Here is a 15,583-nt window from a genome sequence, read left to right as displayed (position 1 = left end):
ACACACATCCCTGGGTCACTCGTCTTTTCAGTTGGCTGCAGCTAACGACTGAAACGAGCTGCAACAAACACTCAAACTGGACAGTTTTATCTCAATCTCTTCAAGTTTTGATAGCCTTTAGCCGCACCCTCATACTACTCCTTCTCTGTTCCGCGGGTGATGTGGAGGTAAACCCAGGCCCTGCATGTCCCCAGGTACCCTCATTTGTTGACTTCTGTGATCGAAAAAGCCTTGGTTTTATGCATGTCAACATCAGAAGCCTCCTCCCTAAGTTTGTTTTATTCACTGCTTTAGCACACTCTGCTAACCCTGATGTCCTTGCCGTGTCTGAATCCTGGCTCAGGAAGGCCACCAAAAATTCAGAGATTTCCATACCCAACTATAACATCTTCCGTCAAGATAGAACTGCCAAAGGGGGCGGAGTTGCAGTCTACTGCAGAGATAGCCTGCAAAGTAATGTCATACTTTCCAGGTCCATACCCAAACAGTTCGAACTACTAATTTTGAAAATTACTCTCTCCAGAAATAAGTCTCTCACTGTTGCCGCCTGCTACCGACCCCCCTCAGCTCCCAGCTGTGCCCTGGACACCATTTGTGAATAGATCGCCCCCCATCTAGCTTCAGAGTTTGTTCTGTTAGGTGACTTAATCAGGTCATTCAGTTGAGTGTCTTTGCTGTCTTCTTTTTTTTTTTTTGAAAAGAAGGTCGACGACATCCGATCCTCGTTTGCTAAGTCAAACGACACCGCTGGTTCTGCTCACACTGCCCTACCCTGTGCTCTGACCTCTTTCTCCCCTCTCTCTCCAGATGAAATCTCGCGTCTTGTGACGGCCGGCCGCCCAACAACCTGCCCGCTTGACCCTATCCCCTCCTCTCTTCTCCAGACCATTTCCGGAGACCTTCTCCCTTACCTCACCTCGCTCATCAACTCATCCCTGACCGCTGGCTACGTCCATTCCGTCTTCAAGAGAGCGAGAGTTGCACCCCTTCTGAAAAAACCTACACTCGATCCCTCCGATGTCAACAACTACAGACCAGTATCCCTTCTTTCTTTTCTCTCCAAAACTCTTGAACGTGCCGTCCTTGGCCAGCTCTCCCGCTATCTCTCTCAGAATGACCTTCTTGATCCAAATCAGTCAGGTTTCAAGACTAGTCATTCAACTGAGACTGCTCTTCTCTGTATCACGGAGGCGCTCCGCACTGCTAAAGCTAACTCTCTCTCCTCTGCTCTCATCCTTCTAGACCTATCGGCTGCCTTCGATACTGTGAACCATCAGATCCTCCTCTCCACCCTCTCCGAGTTGGGCATCTCCGGCGCGGCCCACGCTTGGATTGCGTCCTACCTGACAGGTCGCTCCTACCAGGTGGCGTGGCGAGAATCTGTCTCCTCACCACGTGCTCTCACCACTGGTGTCCCCCAGGGCTCTGTTCTAGGCCCTCTCCTATTCTCGCTATACACCAAGTCACTTGGCTCTGTCATAACCTCACATGGTCTCTCCTATCATTGCTATGCAGACGACACACAATTAATCTTCTCCTTTCCCCCTTCTGACGACCAGGTGGCGAATCGCATCTCTGCATGTCTGGCAGACATATCAGTGTGGATGACGGATCATCACCTCAAGCTGAACCTCGGCAAGACGGAGCTGCTCTTCCTCCCGGGGAAGGACTGCCCGTTCCATGATCTCGCCATCACGGTTGACAACTCCATTGTGTCCTCCTCCCAGAGCGCTAAGAACCTTGGCGTGATCCTGGACAACACCCTGTCGTTCTCAAATAACATCAAGGCGGTGGCCCGTTCCTGTAGGTTCATGCTCTACAACATCCGCAGAGTACGACCCTGCCTCACACAGGAAGCGGCGCAAGTCCTAATCCAGGCACTTGTCATCTCCCGTCTGGATTACTGCAACTCGCTGTTGGCTGGGCTCCCTGCCTGTGCCATTAAACCCCTACAGCTCATCCAGAACGCCGCAGCCCGTCTGGTGTTCAACCTTCCCAAGTTCTCTCACGTCACCCCGCTCCTCCGCTCTCTCCACTGGCTTCCAGTTGAAGCTCGCATCCGCTACAAGACCATGGTGCTTGCCTACGGAGCTGTGAGGGGAACGGCACCTCAGTACCTCCAGGCTCTGATCAGGCCCTACACCCAAACAAGGGCACTGCGTTCATCCACCTCTGGCCTGCTCGCCTCCCTACCACTGAGGAAGTACAGTTCCCGCTCAGCCCAGTCAAAACTGTTCGCTGCTCTGGCCCCCCAATGGTGGAACAAACTCCCTCACGACGCCAGGACAGCGGAGTCAATCACCACCTTCCGGAGACACCTGAAACCCCACCTCTTTAAGGAATACCTAGGATAGGATAAAGTAATCCTTCCTCCCCCCCCCCCCCTTAAAAGATTTAGATGCACTATTGTAAAGTGGCAGTTCCACCGGATGAACGCACCAATTTTGTAAGTCGCTCTGGATAAGAGCGTCTGCTAAATGACTTAAATGTAATGTAAATGATAACCGCCATCGATAAAAGACAGTACTGTGCAGCCGTCGTCATCGACCTCGCCAAGGCTTTCGACTCTGTCAATCACCATATTCTTATCGGCAGACTCAATAGCCTCGGTTTTTCGGATGACTGCCTTGCCTGGTTCACCAATTACTTTGCAGACAGAGTTCAGTGTGTCAAATCGGAGGGCATGCTGTCCGGTCCTCTGGCAGTCTCTATGGGGGTGCCACAGGGTTCAATTCTCGGGCCGACTCTTTTCTCTGTATATATCAATGATGTTGCTCTTGCTGCGGGCGATTCCCTGATCCACCTCTACGCAGACGACACCATTCTATATACTTTCGGCCCGTCATTGGACACTGTGCTATCTAACCTCCAAACGAGCTTCAATGCCATACAGCACTCCTTCCGTGGCCTCCAACTGCTCTTAAACGCGAGTAAAACCAAATGCATGCTTTTCAACCGATCGCTGCCTGCACCCGCATGCCCGACTAGCATCACCACCCTGGATGGTTCCGACCTTGAATATGTGGACATCTATAAGTACCTAGGTGTCTGGCTAGACTGCAAACTCTCCTTCCAGACTCACATCAAACATCTCCAATCGAAAATCAAATCAAGAGTCGGCTTTCTATTCCGCAACAAAGCCTCCTTCACTCACGCCGCCAAGCTTACCCTAGTAAAACTGACTATCCTACCGATCCTCGACTTCGGCGATGTCATCTACAAAATGGCTTCCAACACTCTACTCAGCAAACTGGATGCAGTCTATCACAGTGCCATCCGTTTTGTCACCAAAGCACCTTATACCACCCACCACTGCGACTTGTATGCTCTAGTCGGCTGGCCCTCGCTACATATTCGTCGCCAGACCCACTGGCTCCAGGTCATCTACAAGTCCATGCTAGGTAAAGCTCCGCCTTATCTCAGTTCACTGGTCACGATGGCAACACCCATCCGTAGCACGCGCTCCAGCAGGTGTATCTCACTGATCATCCCTAAAGCCAACACCTCATTTGGCCGCCTTTCGTTCCAGTACTCTGCTGCCTGTGACTGGAACGAACTGCAAAAATCGCTGAAGTTGGAGACTTTTATCTCCCTCACCAACTTCAAACATCAGCTATCCGAGCAGCTAACCGATCGCTGCAGCTGTACATAGTCTATTGGTAAATAGCCCACCCATTTTCACCTACCTCATTCCCATACTGTTTTTATACTGTTTTTTATTTATTTACTTTTCTGCTCTTTTGCACACCAATATCTCTACCTGTACATGACCATCTGATCATTTATCACTCCAGTGTTAATCTGCAAAATTGTATTATTCGCCTACCTCCTCATGCCTTTTGCACACATTGTATATAGACTGCCCATTTTTTTCTACTGTGTTATTGACTTGTTAATTGTTTACTCCATGTGTAACTCTGTGTTGTCTGTTCACACTGCTATGCTTTATCTTGGCCAGGTCGCAGTTGCAAATGAGAACTTGTTCTCAACTAGCCTACCTGGTTAAATAAAGGTGAAATAAAAAAATCAAAAATCAAAGACTCAATCATGGACACTCTTATTGACAGTTGTGGCTGCTTTGCGTGAACTATTGTTGTCTCTGACCTTCTTGCACTTTGGGCTGTTGTCTGTGCCCAATAATGTTTGTACCATGTTGTGTTGCTACCATGTTGTTGTCATGTTGTGTTGCTACCATGCTGTGTTGTCATGTGTTGCTCCCTTGCTATGTTGTTGTCTTAGGTCTCTCTTTATGTAGTGTTGTTTCTCTTGTCGTGATGTGTGTTTTGTCATATATATATATATATATATATATATTTATATATATATACAGTGGGGAGAACAAGTATTTCATAAACTGCCGATTTTGCAGGTTTTCCCCACTTACAAAGCATGTAGAGGTCTGTAATTTCTTATCATAGGTACACTTCAACTGTGAGAGGCGGAATCTAAAACAAAAATTCAGAAAATCACATTGTATGATTTTTAAATAATTAATTTGCATTTTATTGCATGACATAAGTATTTGATACATCAGAAAAGCAGAACTTAATATTTGGTACAGAAACCTTTGTTTGCAATTACAGAGATCATACGTTTCCTGTAGTTCTTGACCAGGTTTGCACACACTGCAGCAGGGATTTTGGAAGTGTACCTATGATAAAAAAAATTACAGACCTCTACATGCTTTGTAAGTGGGAAAACCTGCAAAATCGGCAGTGTATCAAATATTTGTTCTCCCCACTGTATATATACACACATATATATATATATATATATATATATATATATATATATATATATAAAGAGGCCTTTTGCCTTTTGGTAGGCTGTCATTGTAAATAAGAATTTTTCTTAACCGACTTGCCTAGCTAAATAAAGGTAAAATACAAATAAATGTGTGTTTAGGGAGTCTGCCAGATCAGAGGCAGTAGGGATAACCAGGGATGTTCTATTGATAAGTCTGTGAATTGGACAATTTTACTGTCCTGCTAAGCATTCAAAATGTAATGACTACTTTTGGTTGTCGGGGAAAACGTATGGCATAAAAAGTACATTATTTCATTTTGGAATGTAGTGAAGTAAAAGTTGTCAAAAATATAAATAGTAAAGTAAAGTACAGATACCACAAAAAAAAAACTTATGTAGTACTTTAAATTATTTTTTACTTAGGTACTTTACACCACTGCAGGGTAATAGCAGGTGGAATGAAATACAACCAAAAATGTAAATGGATAACCTACGTATTTTAAATCATTGGACATACTTGTGGTGGAGTACTTTCTAGAAGTTCTGTGCTTTGCCACCGAGTAGGAGCGAAGATAATTTGGACCTCGTGGCTTTCCTTAGTACGGAAGTGAAAGAGAAGAATAACATTAAAAAGCTCGTTTCAACACATTCCTATCTAAATAATACGGCGACAAGGTTTACACTTCCAACGTGACTGAATCATTAATTTGGTAAATCTTTAAATAAATCTGAAACAACGAATGTGTCGTATTTATCCTGCGTGAGCTAGTCGTAGCCAAAATGGGCAGCGTCGCAGCTGTTGTTGTTGTCTGCGACTGCGTAGTTAGCATACAATAATATTGGCTCTACCTACTGTAGCTAGTTAGTTCTACTCATCCATTTGACATTTGAGTTATTTAGCAGACGCTCTTATCCAGAGCGACTTACAGTAGTGAGTACATACATGTTCGTACTTCATCCTGCGGAATTCCCCTATTGTTTGCGGGCTAGCTGTTCACTTTCTCTACCATATTTGTTTCACAGTTTTGAGAATGGCAGATATGCATATTCAGGCAAAGCTGGTAAATCTTTTAAAACAAGATAAAATTCAGCTCTGGAACCCACCATACACCACAGAAAACAACCAGGCAGGACAGCAACCTCTGCAGGTAACATTAGCTATGAAGTTATAGCCATTCTAAATGTGTTGATGTTCATTCAGCTGGTTGGTCTGTCACCTGACTATGAGTCAGATTTGTGTGATAGTTTTTAACTATGCCTGTCTGTGTCTGTCTTTGTCACTACTGTCATTGCAGCAGCTTGCAGTGAACTATGCACCCATTGTGTGCTTCTCTGTGTCTGAAGTGGCAAGTGCCTTGGAGAGCATCAGATCCCAAGCAGTAAAGAGAGGAATGGGGAATAAGACCTATAGAGAGACATTTGTGGCCACGTTGGAACTCCTTCTGCCTAAAGACGGAAAAAAGGTTTGTGTGTGTGTGTTTTGAGTTTGAGGGTGGGTGTGTTTTCCCTGACACACCCTACAGAAAATAAACTAATAATTCCTGATTGTTTTACCTGATTGCTTTAGGATGTCAAGAAGAAGAACTATTTGGAGACTAAACTGGATGTCCTTGCACAAGATATCATGGCTAGGTAAGTGAAAATGGCCATCACAATGTCAATCTTTTATGTTATCAGTGGTTGAAGTGTCTTATTAGGCCTATTATGTCTAAGGTCACAAAGCTATACAGTGCTACTTTCTTCCTACATTTGTATAGGATTGCTGAACAATATGGACTCAAATACATCAAGTTAATTTTGAATGGGAAGACACTGACTCCTGGTAAGTTCCACTTAGGTATAGTTGCCACAACCACCCTCTAATCAATGCATATGAACTCTCATTATGTTTGGTAATTTCAGCTTTGCATGCAAAAGCTTTGACAAAGTCCTTAAGTCCGATACGTAAAGCTTATAATAAAGAGCAGTGATATTAGCAAGACCAATGTGCAGGTTTCTTTTTTTTTCTCTCAACTTTGCAAGCATTGAAACGGTTTCTTTTCACAGAGAAGCGTCTGGATGAACAGGACGTGAAGAACAACAGTAAGATTATGGTTCTGCGGGTGAGCGAGCCTGAGAGGAAGAAACAGATGGCGGAGGAGGAGGAGAAGAAGAAAACCCAGGACCAGAGTGTCCAGAGAACCCAGAAGGGCTTCCAGATCCTCTCCGAGAGAGGTTCGTGAGACACTGCTTTTAAACACAATCACAATTATCACAACGCTACAGGAATATTACTTCATGCTTGTTCTTTGGCTTGGTTGTCATTTTAGACATCCAGATCCTCTCAGTAAACCCTCATACTGTGTTTAACCTCAATCACAACGCTACAGGAGTGTTATTTTATGGTGGTTCTGTGGTTTGGTTGTCATTGTAGATGGCACCGATGATCCAGCCACGACTCCATTCCTAGAGATTGCTGATCAGAAGGGGAACCCTCTGAAAATACCTCACAGAGAGAAAAAGGTAGTCTAGACAAAGGACTCATGAACATATGAGCAATATTATATTCATAACTGCCATGATAAGCAGTACGAGTGGACAGCAAGCTCACACAACGTGTGGCTTGAATGGTAACTATGATTCTTGCCATGTGTTCTGTGTGAATTTAAGCTCCACTGATTGTGATTCCGCACCACACAAACTCTTGACTATTTCTAATGCTGTGTGATTGTTGTCCTCAGGCTTTGATTCTAGCCATGGGGTTCCACGAGAAAGGCCGCGCTCTGATGAAGAGAAAACAGTACGACGCTGCTCTGTGCCACCTGTTGCAAGCTGACGACCAGTTTGGGTAAAACACCTACAGCTACAATCACAGAAATCCTTTGTCGAAGCAGATATTGGTCAAAACACACATTTACCTTTTGGTTAAAACCGTCAATGTCTAATTAAAAATGTCAGATCATTTTATGGTGTTATCATTTTATTTGACTTTGAATGTGTACGACTTCTACTACACGTTCTGTTCCACCTCTAATACCATTGTACAGTTCCTCCGATCCATTAGATTTATTAAGACTGATGTAAGATATATATTTTGTGTGTCTCTCCACAGTACATGTGGCTCGGTGCTCTTGAGCACGGTGGACAACTATGCAGTACTGCAGCTGGACATCGTGTGGTGCTACAGAGCCCTGGAGGCCCTTTCCTGCCTGGACGACGGCAAGCAGAGGCTGCAGAGAGCCGAGGACTGCTTCCTCAAGTGCTACGGAGAGCAGCAGCAGAGGCTCATGCAGATCAAGGTGATGAACCGCCATCTCTGGTCTATGGCTCTGTTAACAAACAACGCCTAACCCCTACCCACATTTCATAAAAGTTGCAATATATTACATTTAATTAATTTAATTTTGTTTTCAGGGAAACACAGGACGAGAGGAAGTGCTGTTCCTCAGGCTGTACCTCCTACAGAGCTTACTAGCATACCTGGATGGTAACGAACACCAGGCCACACAGAAGCTAATGCGGGTACAGTCCATCATCTGGCTGTACAATCTGGAGTCCTGCTTCCAGATTGTCTTGTCTTCAGACATTAACAACAAAGTTTCTATAAGCAGGGAGGCACCTCACTGTAATATAATGTCATATTACTGATTCTACCTCTTACTCCTGCTGTGTTATAGGTGGAGGACCTGTATGGGCGTCTGTGTCTGGACCCAGGGAAGATGACCGGGCTGATGGGTCTGGGTTTCTCTGAGCAGGAGGCCCGTCTAGGCCTGAGGGCCTGCCACGGCAACGTAGACGAGGCCGCGCTGCACATCACCCACAGGAGACAGGTGGGTCCCCCCTGAGCAATAGAATGACGCAATGTTGACTTGAATGGTAACGTCTATTCTAGTTTATTATATTTTTATTAATTAAATAAGTCCCATAGTAGGGAAAAAGGGGCCGGCGCTCTCACCTGATGTAGTTGCAGATGATAGGAAATATTTCCTAATAGCAACTAAGTTATCAGCGCTGTTATAATTATAGAAATACACTTACTAGAACTATTTGAGTCAGTGTCCCATGATGGGTGGAGCATGATGGGTGGAGCATATTCAGTGTAATTCTATGGTTTTGTCTGTCCCTGTCAGGAGAGGGAGGAGATGAAACAGCAGGAGAGGGAGAAGAGGATGAGGCGTATGGAGGGCCTGGCCACCCTCAGAGCGTTGGGTTACTCCAAGAGAGACGCTGCCCGGGCCCTCCATCAGGCAGACGGGGACATGGACAGAGCCTATGGGGTGAGAGGCAGTCGCTGCTACTGCAAAAACACACATTGTTTCTCAATACGCCATGAAAGAGGATATGCCAACCATCACAACATGTTACCATAACCAGAGCCATGAAGCAACATTAGCTAGCAGAAGAGTGTAGGTGCAGGCTAGCATACTTTGCTAATATGTATTATTTTTATATTACTTGATCCTTGTTTGCTTGTTTCCCCCTAGATTCTTCTAGAGTCCACCCAGGCTGAGTCTGCTGCTGTAACCAACCACAACACAGAGCTCCCCATAGATCAATCCAAGGTTGAGCAGGTAACATCCCCTACCTCTTTCGAGCTCTCACTCGCTCTCGTCACTATTTCAGTATAAAAGGTAGGTTTATCAGTTTAGTATGGTACCTTCCCTCTGCATAGCTGTTATACCTGGGCTTTGAGCCGGAGGCTGCCGAAGCTGCACTGAGGCTCACGGGGGGAGACGTGCAAGGGGCCACCCAGCTACTGCTGGACAACCAGGGGGTCCTGCCCCCAGAGCTGCTCTCCCCCTCTCCCCCCTCCTCACTGTCCGAGGAGCCCAGCACCTCCTCTGAGTCCGCAGGTAGGACTCACATTCACACACGTACGTACACAGAGAAGCATGCAGATGAACAGATGGATTCACGCTCTCATTACTCCGTTAATACAACAATACAGGTCTTACTGAATAAATCATTTAAGAAATCGGTTTTATTGTCACATACACTGGCTAGTGTTCCGCTGTTGAGAGGTCTATGTGAGAAAGAGGCATTCAATATGCTGTTGATACTTAAGGCACCAGGATGCCATTTATACCCAAATCCCCAAAGTAGAGCCCTAATGAACATGACACTTGTCATTGGTGTGTCCAGGCTCTGGGAGCCAAGGGGAGGACCCTATGGACGTAGACCTGGTGAATGAGGTGCTGGAGGATATCCCCCGACATGAAGAAGACTACCTGGACCTGACCCTGGAGGAGGAGAGCGAGGTCATAGCTCAGATGAAGTCCTACCTCCACAGGAACTGTACCCCCTCCAGCTAAAGTGCCGTCAAGCCGGTGGCCATTTTTAACGCACTTCCACCACGTCCTGAAACAAGGGTGTTTGATTTTGGTCTTTTTAGACCCCAAATTAGGTTTGTGATTGTTTTTTTCCCCCATAGCGATACATCAACATTTTTACATTCTGTTTTTTTGTACTAAAGTGTTGTCATTTAAACATGTGAACAGATTGGAAATAATTTGTAAGGAAGTGAGCTAACGTCAATCAAAAAAGGAAATCAGAAAGTTAATATGGGGACTGTGTTCTCCCCATTCTCACCACTTGGATTATTTGAAGGTTCATGTTTGAGATTTCAACCCTGTTTAGAATGTGAGGCTTATAATTGTATCGTAAAGGGATTTTTGGTTGCTTGTGTACAAGATGTTTCTCCAACTGAAATACATTTGTCTTCGTGCTCTGTTTTAGTATTCCAGATCCCTTTTAAGTAATTTATTCAAGAAATTAAGTTGGTTAAATTCTGTTTTTATTTCAGTTGTGGTTTTCATGGAGTTTGATTAATAATATGACAATACATGACTGGTCTTAGTGCCATATAGTTCAGGTTGCCTTTAGTTTCAAAGTCATTTGCATTTAATTTAAGAACCTGTTATTACATACAATAAATACTCCTTTGCAATTAGTATGTATTTGTGCCTCATGATTCACAGTATGAACATGTATTTTCTTATGCCTGTGCTCTATACCGTATCTACCAGTGGAGGCTGCTGAGGGGAGGATGGCTCATAATGTCTTGAACGGGGCAAATGGAATGGCATCAAGCACATGGAAACCATGTGTTTGATACCATTCCACTGAGTCATTACCACGAGCCCATTCTCCCCAATTAAGGTGCCACCAACCTCCTGTGCTATCTAATCATAACCTTTTTGGGGTACCTTACCCCAGATCTGTTTTGCTCTCGCAGTACCCCCTCATGTGCAATCAATCGTTAAGCCAATATTCAGGTTGAAAACCACTGCTCTATATAGACCCTCGTACACTCACAGAAACATAACACAGCAAGTGTTCGATTAAAAATAAATTTGTGGTATTATCTTTTTTAAATGTTTTTTTTTTTATTGTACATTTCTAGAATGGTGAAAGTCAGTCCATGCGGGTCTGGGGTCGGGACAGGGGAAAAGGTTTAGAAGTAGTTGACCACTCTACGGATGGACTGGATGTTGGGGTTCTCGGCCTGCCACTCATTGTGACTGCAGTAGTCTCCTCTCTCCACGATGTACATGCGTCCGCGGAAGTTAGGCTCCTCATACATCACCCAGCTACAGAAGGAAATCGGCAGGTTAGAAATGGTCACACATCTGCTCACTTCACACACTGTTAGAGAAGATGGAATAGCAGTAATGGCCTAAATATATCTACTCTGTGTAATTTGATGTTATCAGGATATTAAGTCAGATATAGAAATGTATTGTGTTTGCTAATAGCTATAGCCTGTCTATTCAATTAATAAATGAATCAATTACATAGTATTTTATAAACCTATCACACATCAAATCAACTACATATGTGGTTTGGCTTTTAAAAATAAATATACTACTTTCAGGGTGAGGATCCATTTAACAACAAGTTGTAAAATCCTGAACTTCCCCTTTAATATTCAACTCACTCCTGGAAAATAACAGTTGGGACCACAGTTGTGAATAGTGGAATTAGTTATTTAGGAATTCAGCAATGTCTACGCTTTACCTTCTAGATCGTTGGCATATGTGTTCCAATTATGTTCCTACATGCTAAAAGGTTGGATATCTTAGCTCAACAAAAATAGATCCAAATGTTTAATCACTGTAAATGTGTTTATCTCTGATTTCACAGTTTTACGTGTGTGATTGCAGTCTGTGGCTAGAGGTGTGTTTCTTACGCTCCGTCTCCGTAGACCTTGATGGAGTTGATGCAGCTCTTGCTGAAGCCACGGCTCTGCAGGAAGGGGCAGTCGTCACAGACCTCCACACACTGGCCGGAGAAGTTACAGGCCTCGAACAGTTCCATTCTGTAGTGCTCACCGTGCTGCAAGACACAGTAGAAGAGGAGAGAGGTTAACATGAGTCTGCATTTGGATTTCATACACGCTTTTCAACAGCGGAATACGGAATATTATTATAATGAAGATGAGCGAGAAGAATCTAAAGTATCTTTGAGTTAAAGTAGAAAATGGCTCTATAACGTAACCTCTCATCATCCTCATTAGCACCTCCTAGCCCTTAACCCCTATCCCTTTAAGCCTTAACCCCTATCCCTTTAAGCCTTAACCCATATCCCTTTAAGCCTTAACCCCTATCCCTTATAACCTTAACCCCTATCCCTTTAATCCCTATCCCTTCAAACCTTAACCCCTATCCCTACAATCCGGAACACTTAACCCCATCTCTCACCATCTTGATGGGCTTGCAGGAGCCCATGTGGTCGTTGTGGCTGTTCCAACGCTGGAACTCTGGGTATTCGCCATGCTCCAGGATGTACTGCTGTCCCTTGAAGTCGGGGTGGTCGAAGCAGCGGAAGGCGCCGCTCTCCACACGGATGGAGTTGACGCGGTTCATGAAGCCACGGTCCTGGAAGTTATCGCAGTCGCCCCTGACCTCCAGCTGCCTGCCGGTGAAGCATTTTCCCTCGTAGAAGGTGATCTGTGTTGGGTGGGTGAGGAGGTTAATACCACAGTTCATTAGTTAGGGTGGGGAGGTCGAGGTAGGATAGCCTGGGATCAAATAATATTTAACATCATTATAATATAACTGGCTTGATTGAGCTTGCCTGTTGCAATGCAACCCATAGAAGAATCCCAAAAGTGCAACCCCCACCCAGCTGCCACTGCAGGCAGGCTAAAGCAAACCCTTAAAGTGCAACCCTCACCCAGCTGCCACTGCAGGCAGGCTAAAGCAAACCCTTAAAGTGCAACCCTCACCCAGCTGCCACTGCAGGCAGGCTAAAGCAAACGCTTAAAGTGCAACCCTCACCCAGCTGCCACTGCAGGCAGGCTAAAGCAAACGCTTAAAGTGCAACCCTCACCCAGCTGCCACTGCAGGCAGGCTAAAGCAAACCCTTAAAGTGCAACCCCCACCCAGCTGCCACTGCAGGCAGGCTAAAGCAAACCCTTAAAGTGCAACCCTCACCCAGCTGCCACTGCAGGCAGGCTAAAGCAAACCCTTAAAGTGCAACCCTCACCCAGCTGCCACTGCAGGCAGGCTAAAGCAAACCCTTAAAGTGCAACCCTCACCCAGCTGCCACTGCAGGCAGGCTAAAGCAAACCCTTAAAGTGCAACCCCCACCCAGCTGCCACTGCAGGCAGGCTAAAGCAAACCCTTAAAGTGCAACCCTCACCCAGCTGCCACTGCAGGCAGGCTAAAGCAAACGCTTAAAGTATTTGAACGATTTCAAATAGTATTTGGATGCAAACTCCATTGCTCCATTTCCTTTTATTGTTCACTTTATGTGAACAATCCAGAGCGATTGAGTTTGGATCCCAGGCTAGAGGCTTATGGATACTGTCACTGGAGTGTCTATTCAATCCACATCGCGGAAGTTCAGCGTGATTGAAATTTAAACGCAATGTTTCCGCTTTAGAGTAGACTTCATTAAAGGTAAACGCTGCATATGTGGCCTCAACCGGATGTTACCTTTTCATTTCTAATCGCGGAAACTTTAACGCTTCAGCTTTCCAGATGTTGCCATGCAGTCTGTTTCCATGCTGTATTTATGTGCTGAAACCAACTGCAGCTATTAATAAAAGACTAGAGTTGGCTTTAGCAGCATTATGCATACAAGACTATGGTATGTCTATTCCTATTGGCCAGCCACCAACTAATTATCCATACCGGCCACTGATAGTTTAAATAAATAAATGAAATGCTCTCAGGACTTGCTCTTTTAGATATTATCTTTTAACTCCCTTGACAGATTGAACATTTCTCCCAGCAAGACAATTATGGCACTGATCAGAACAATCTCACATTTTCACCAGGGATTGCCTCCAAATTTCCAAACTCATTTCATCACATCTACACTACCTGTTAAATGCATACAGTCCCAAACCTATATGTTTATTGGCTGGAGTTCCCTCTAACCTTTACCTGGTAGTCCCAGTGAGGTCCCAATACCTATTTTTCAAGGGTGACCTGGCCTGGCTATCCAGTCAGTTATGTCCCAGTGGTAACCTACCTGATGCCGTGTGTATACAAGAAGACCCAGGTGCAGCTTACCTTTCCAGAATACTGCGACATTTCCACTGGATACTGTCCAACCTGGCCCACAAGTAAAGTGTAACAGTAAAAAAGTTGGACACCTCAATATATACGTCCGGGGCCGTGCCGGAAAGTATCGCGAGGCTTTGCCACACAAAGGACACACAATGGGGGACTTAGGGCTTTTGCTGGGTGGGCACTTTCCCTTCAACTGTTGGCACTGCTGATTCTGGGCTTTGGCTGTAGAGAGACTAAACAGGAGGACAACAAAGGGTTTTGCTTGGCCAGGGCTTTGTGCAGGCCGTTTTGCACATGCTACGCTTCTCTTCTGGTCAAGTTGAATAAGGCCTGGCATGCCCGCACAGTGAGAAAGACAGAGAGAAGTGTGTGTGCGTGTGGTGGGAGGGTGGTTATCATGGCAACCAGGTGATAGGCCCACGAGGGAGAAGAGAGCGTGCAGAGCTACATCAAAGGCTCCGTATTCTCCTGCCCTCTCCACACAATACTACTACTATGACCTGCCATTGTTCACACAGACAAGGTGTCACAACCTTATTTAGATGACCATCGACCTCTGATCTGAAGTACTAGAACTGGCAGTGATGTTGTATGTGAAGTGTGGGGGACATTTAAATAGATTATTAAGATTTTATGGCTTTGAAATAGTTTTATATGGCTGTTATGACAATAACGCACTGGGCATATAAATCTGGTGATAAATCTGTTTATGAATGTCAGAACTATCCCTGTACATTCAAGTGAGAAATATAGATTTATACTGACTCTTCAATGTCATAAAATGTTTTTCAACAATGGCATATTGTAATATCTTGGAGAGCTTGAAGCTCTGTAAGAGAACATAGAGAACGTAAATGGATCTCCTGACTTGCTGATAGTGCATTGTGGTATTGGATTACTACCCTTGAATGCTGATCGATTGCCTACAAGTCCATTAGAGGATGATAAGCCCTCTTAAGTGTCTCTCTACCTCTGGATATGCTGACTCTCTTTCTCGCTCGGGCCAATAGGTTAATAGATCGCCCTATCTTTGTATAATTTAGCCCCTCTCAATCATGGCCTGGGTAGCAGGCCTGTAATGTTGGTCTCATTCACTTCGACTAGGTATCCCCTTTCCCACTTTAGTTGTCATTATTAGACGCCAACATTAGACAATGTTCAACAAAAACACAAGTGTCAGTAATAGTGAGAAATGTGTTGCACCAGATTTAACTAACAGCTCATTTGCATCTGCTGTCTCCTTTCTTCTCCACTAATGTGAAAGAGCTGGACAGAGGAAACAAAATCCCAGAAGGCATCCGCCATACTGCTTTGACCTATCCTGTAGTTTTCAGATC

The 15,583-nt window shown here is 44.8% G+C and overlaps 2 protein-coding genes across 3 annotated transcripts; one reads left to right on the top strand and one right to left on the bottom strand.

Moving 5' to 3' along the window:
- Positions 1-5,326: 5,326 nt before the first annotated feature.
- Positions 5,327-10,675, top strand: LOC115104879 (NEDD8 ultimate buster 1-like). Of its 2 annotated transcripts, none has more exons than XM_029626252.2 (15): positions 5,327-5,456; positions 5,770-5,894; positions 6,042-6,209; positions 6,314-6,378; positions 6,504-6,568; positions 6,793-6,960; positions 7,160-7,248; positions 7,467-7,573; positions 7,838-8,024; positions 8,140-8,247; positions 8,403-8,555; positions 8,856-9,002; positions 9,210-9,296; positions 9,398-9,578; positions 9,868-10,675. In XM_029626252.2, the coding sequence occupies exons 2-15, from the start codon at positions 5,778-5,780 to the stop codon at positions 10,035-10,037; spliced, it is 1,812 nt and encodes a 603-aa protein (XP_029482112.2). In that variant the 5' UTR covers positions 5,327-5,456; positions 5,770-5,777; the 3' UTR covers positions 10,038-10,675. The 2 variants fall into 2 exon arrangements, with proteins under 2 accessions (XP_029482112.2, XP_029482111.2); XM_029626251.2 differs by having other exon boundaries at positions 9,398-9,599.
- A 386-nt stretch (positions 10,676-11,061) lies between these two features.
- On the bottom strand, positions 11,062-14,349 carry LOC115104881 (gamma-crystallin N-B). The gene is made up of 4 exons (XM_029626253.2): positions 14,247-14,349; positions 12,426-12,674; positions 11,915-12,060; positions 11,062-11,315 (listed from the first exon to the last, which is right to left on the bottom strand). Exons 1-4 carry the CDS (start codon positions 14,265-14,267, stop codon positions 11,180-11,182), a joined length of 552 nt encoding a protein of 183 aa, XP_029482113.1. The 5' UTR covers positions 14,268-14,349; the 3' UTR covers positions 11,062-11,179.
- Between the last annotated feature and the right edge of the window lie 1,234 nt (positions 14,350-15,583).

This window comes from Oncorhynchus nerka, linkage group LG22 (assembly GCF_034236695.1).
Source record: "Oncorhynchus nerka isolate Pitt River linkage group LG22, Oner_Uvic_2.0, whole genome shotgun sequence".
NCBI classification, from domain to species: Eukaryota; Metazoa; Chordata; class Actinopteri; order Salmoniformes; family Salmonidae; genus Oncorhynchus; species Oncorhynchus nerka.
This window is presented reverse-complemented; position numbering and strand designations above follow the sequence as displayed.

Excerpts from the sequence above, each read along its gene's own strand:
- LOC115104881 (XM_029626253.2), bottom strand. The coding sequence starts at position 14,267 with ATGTCGCAGTATTCTGGAAAG. Across the intron at positions 12,675-14,246 it reads TGTCGCAGTATTCTGGAAAG|ATCACCTTCTACGAGGGAAA; the intron begins GTAAGCTGCACC and ends CACCCAACACAG. Across the intron at positions 12,061-12,425 it reads CCTGCAAGCCCATCAAGATG|CACGGTGAGCACTACAGAAT; the intron begins GTGAGAGATGGG and ends TGTGTCTTGCAG.
- LOC115104879 (XM_029626251.2), top strand. The coding sequence starts at position 5,778 with ATGGCAGATATGCATATTCAGGCAAAGCTGGTAAATCTTTTAAAACAA. Across the intron at positions 6,961-7,159 it reads CCAGATCCTCTCCGAGAGAG|ATGGCACCGATGATCCAGCC; the intron begins GTTCGTGAGACA and ends TTGTCATTGTAG. Across the intron at positions 9,297-9,397 it reads ATCAATCCAAGGTTGAGCAG|CTGTTATACCTGGGCTTTGA; the intron begins GTAACATCCCCT and ends CCCTCTGCATAG.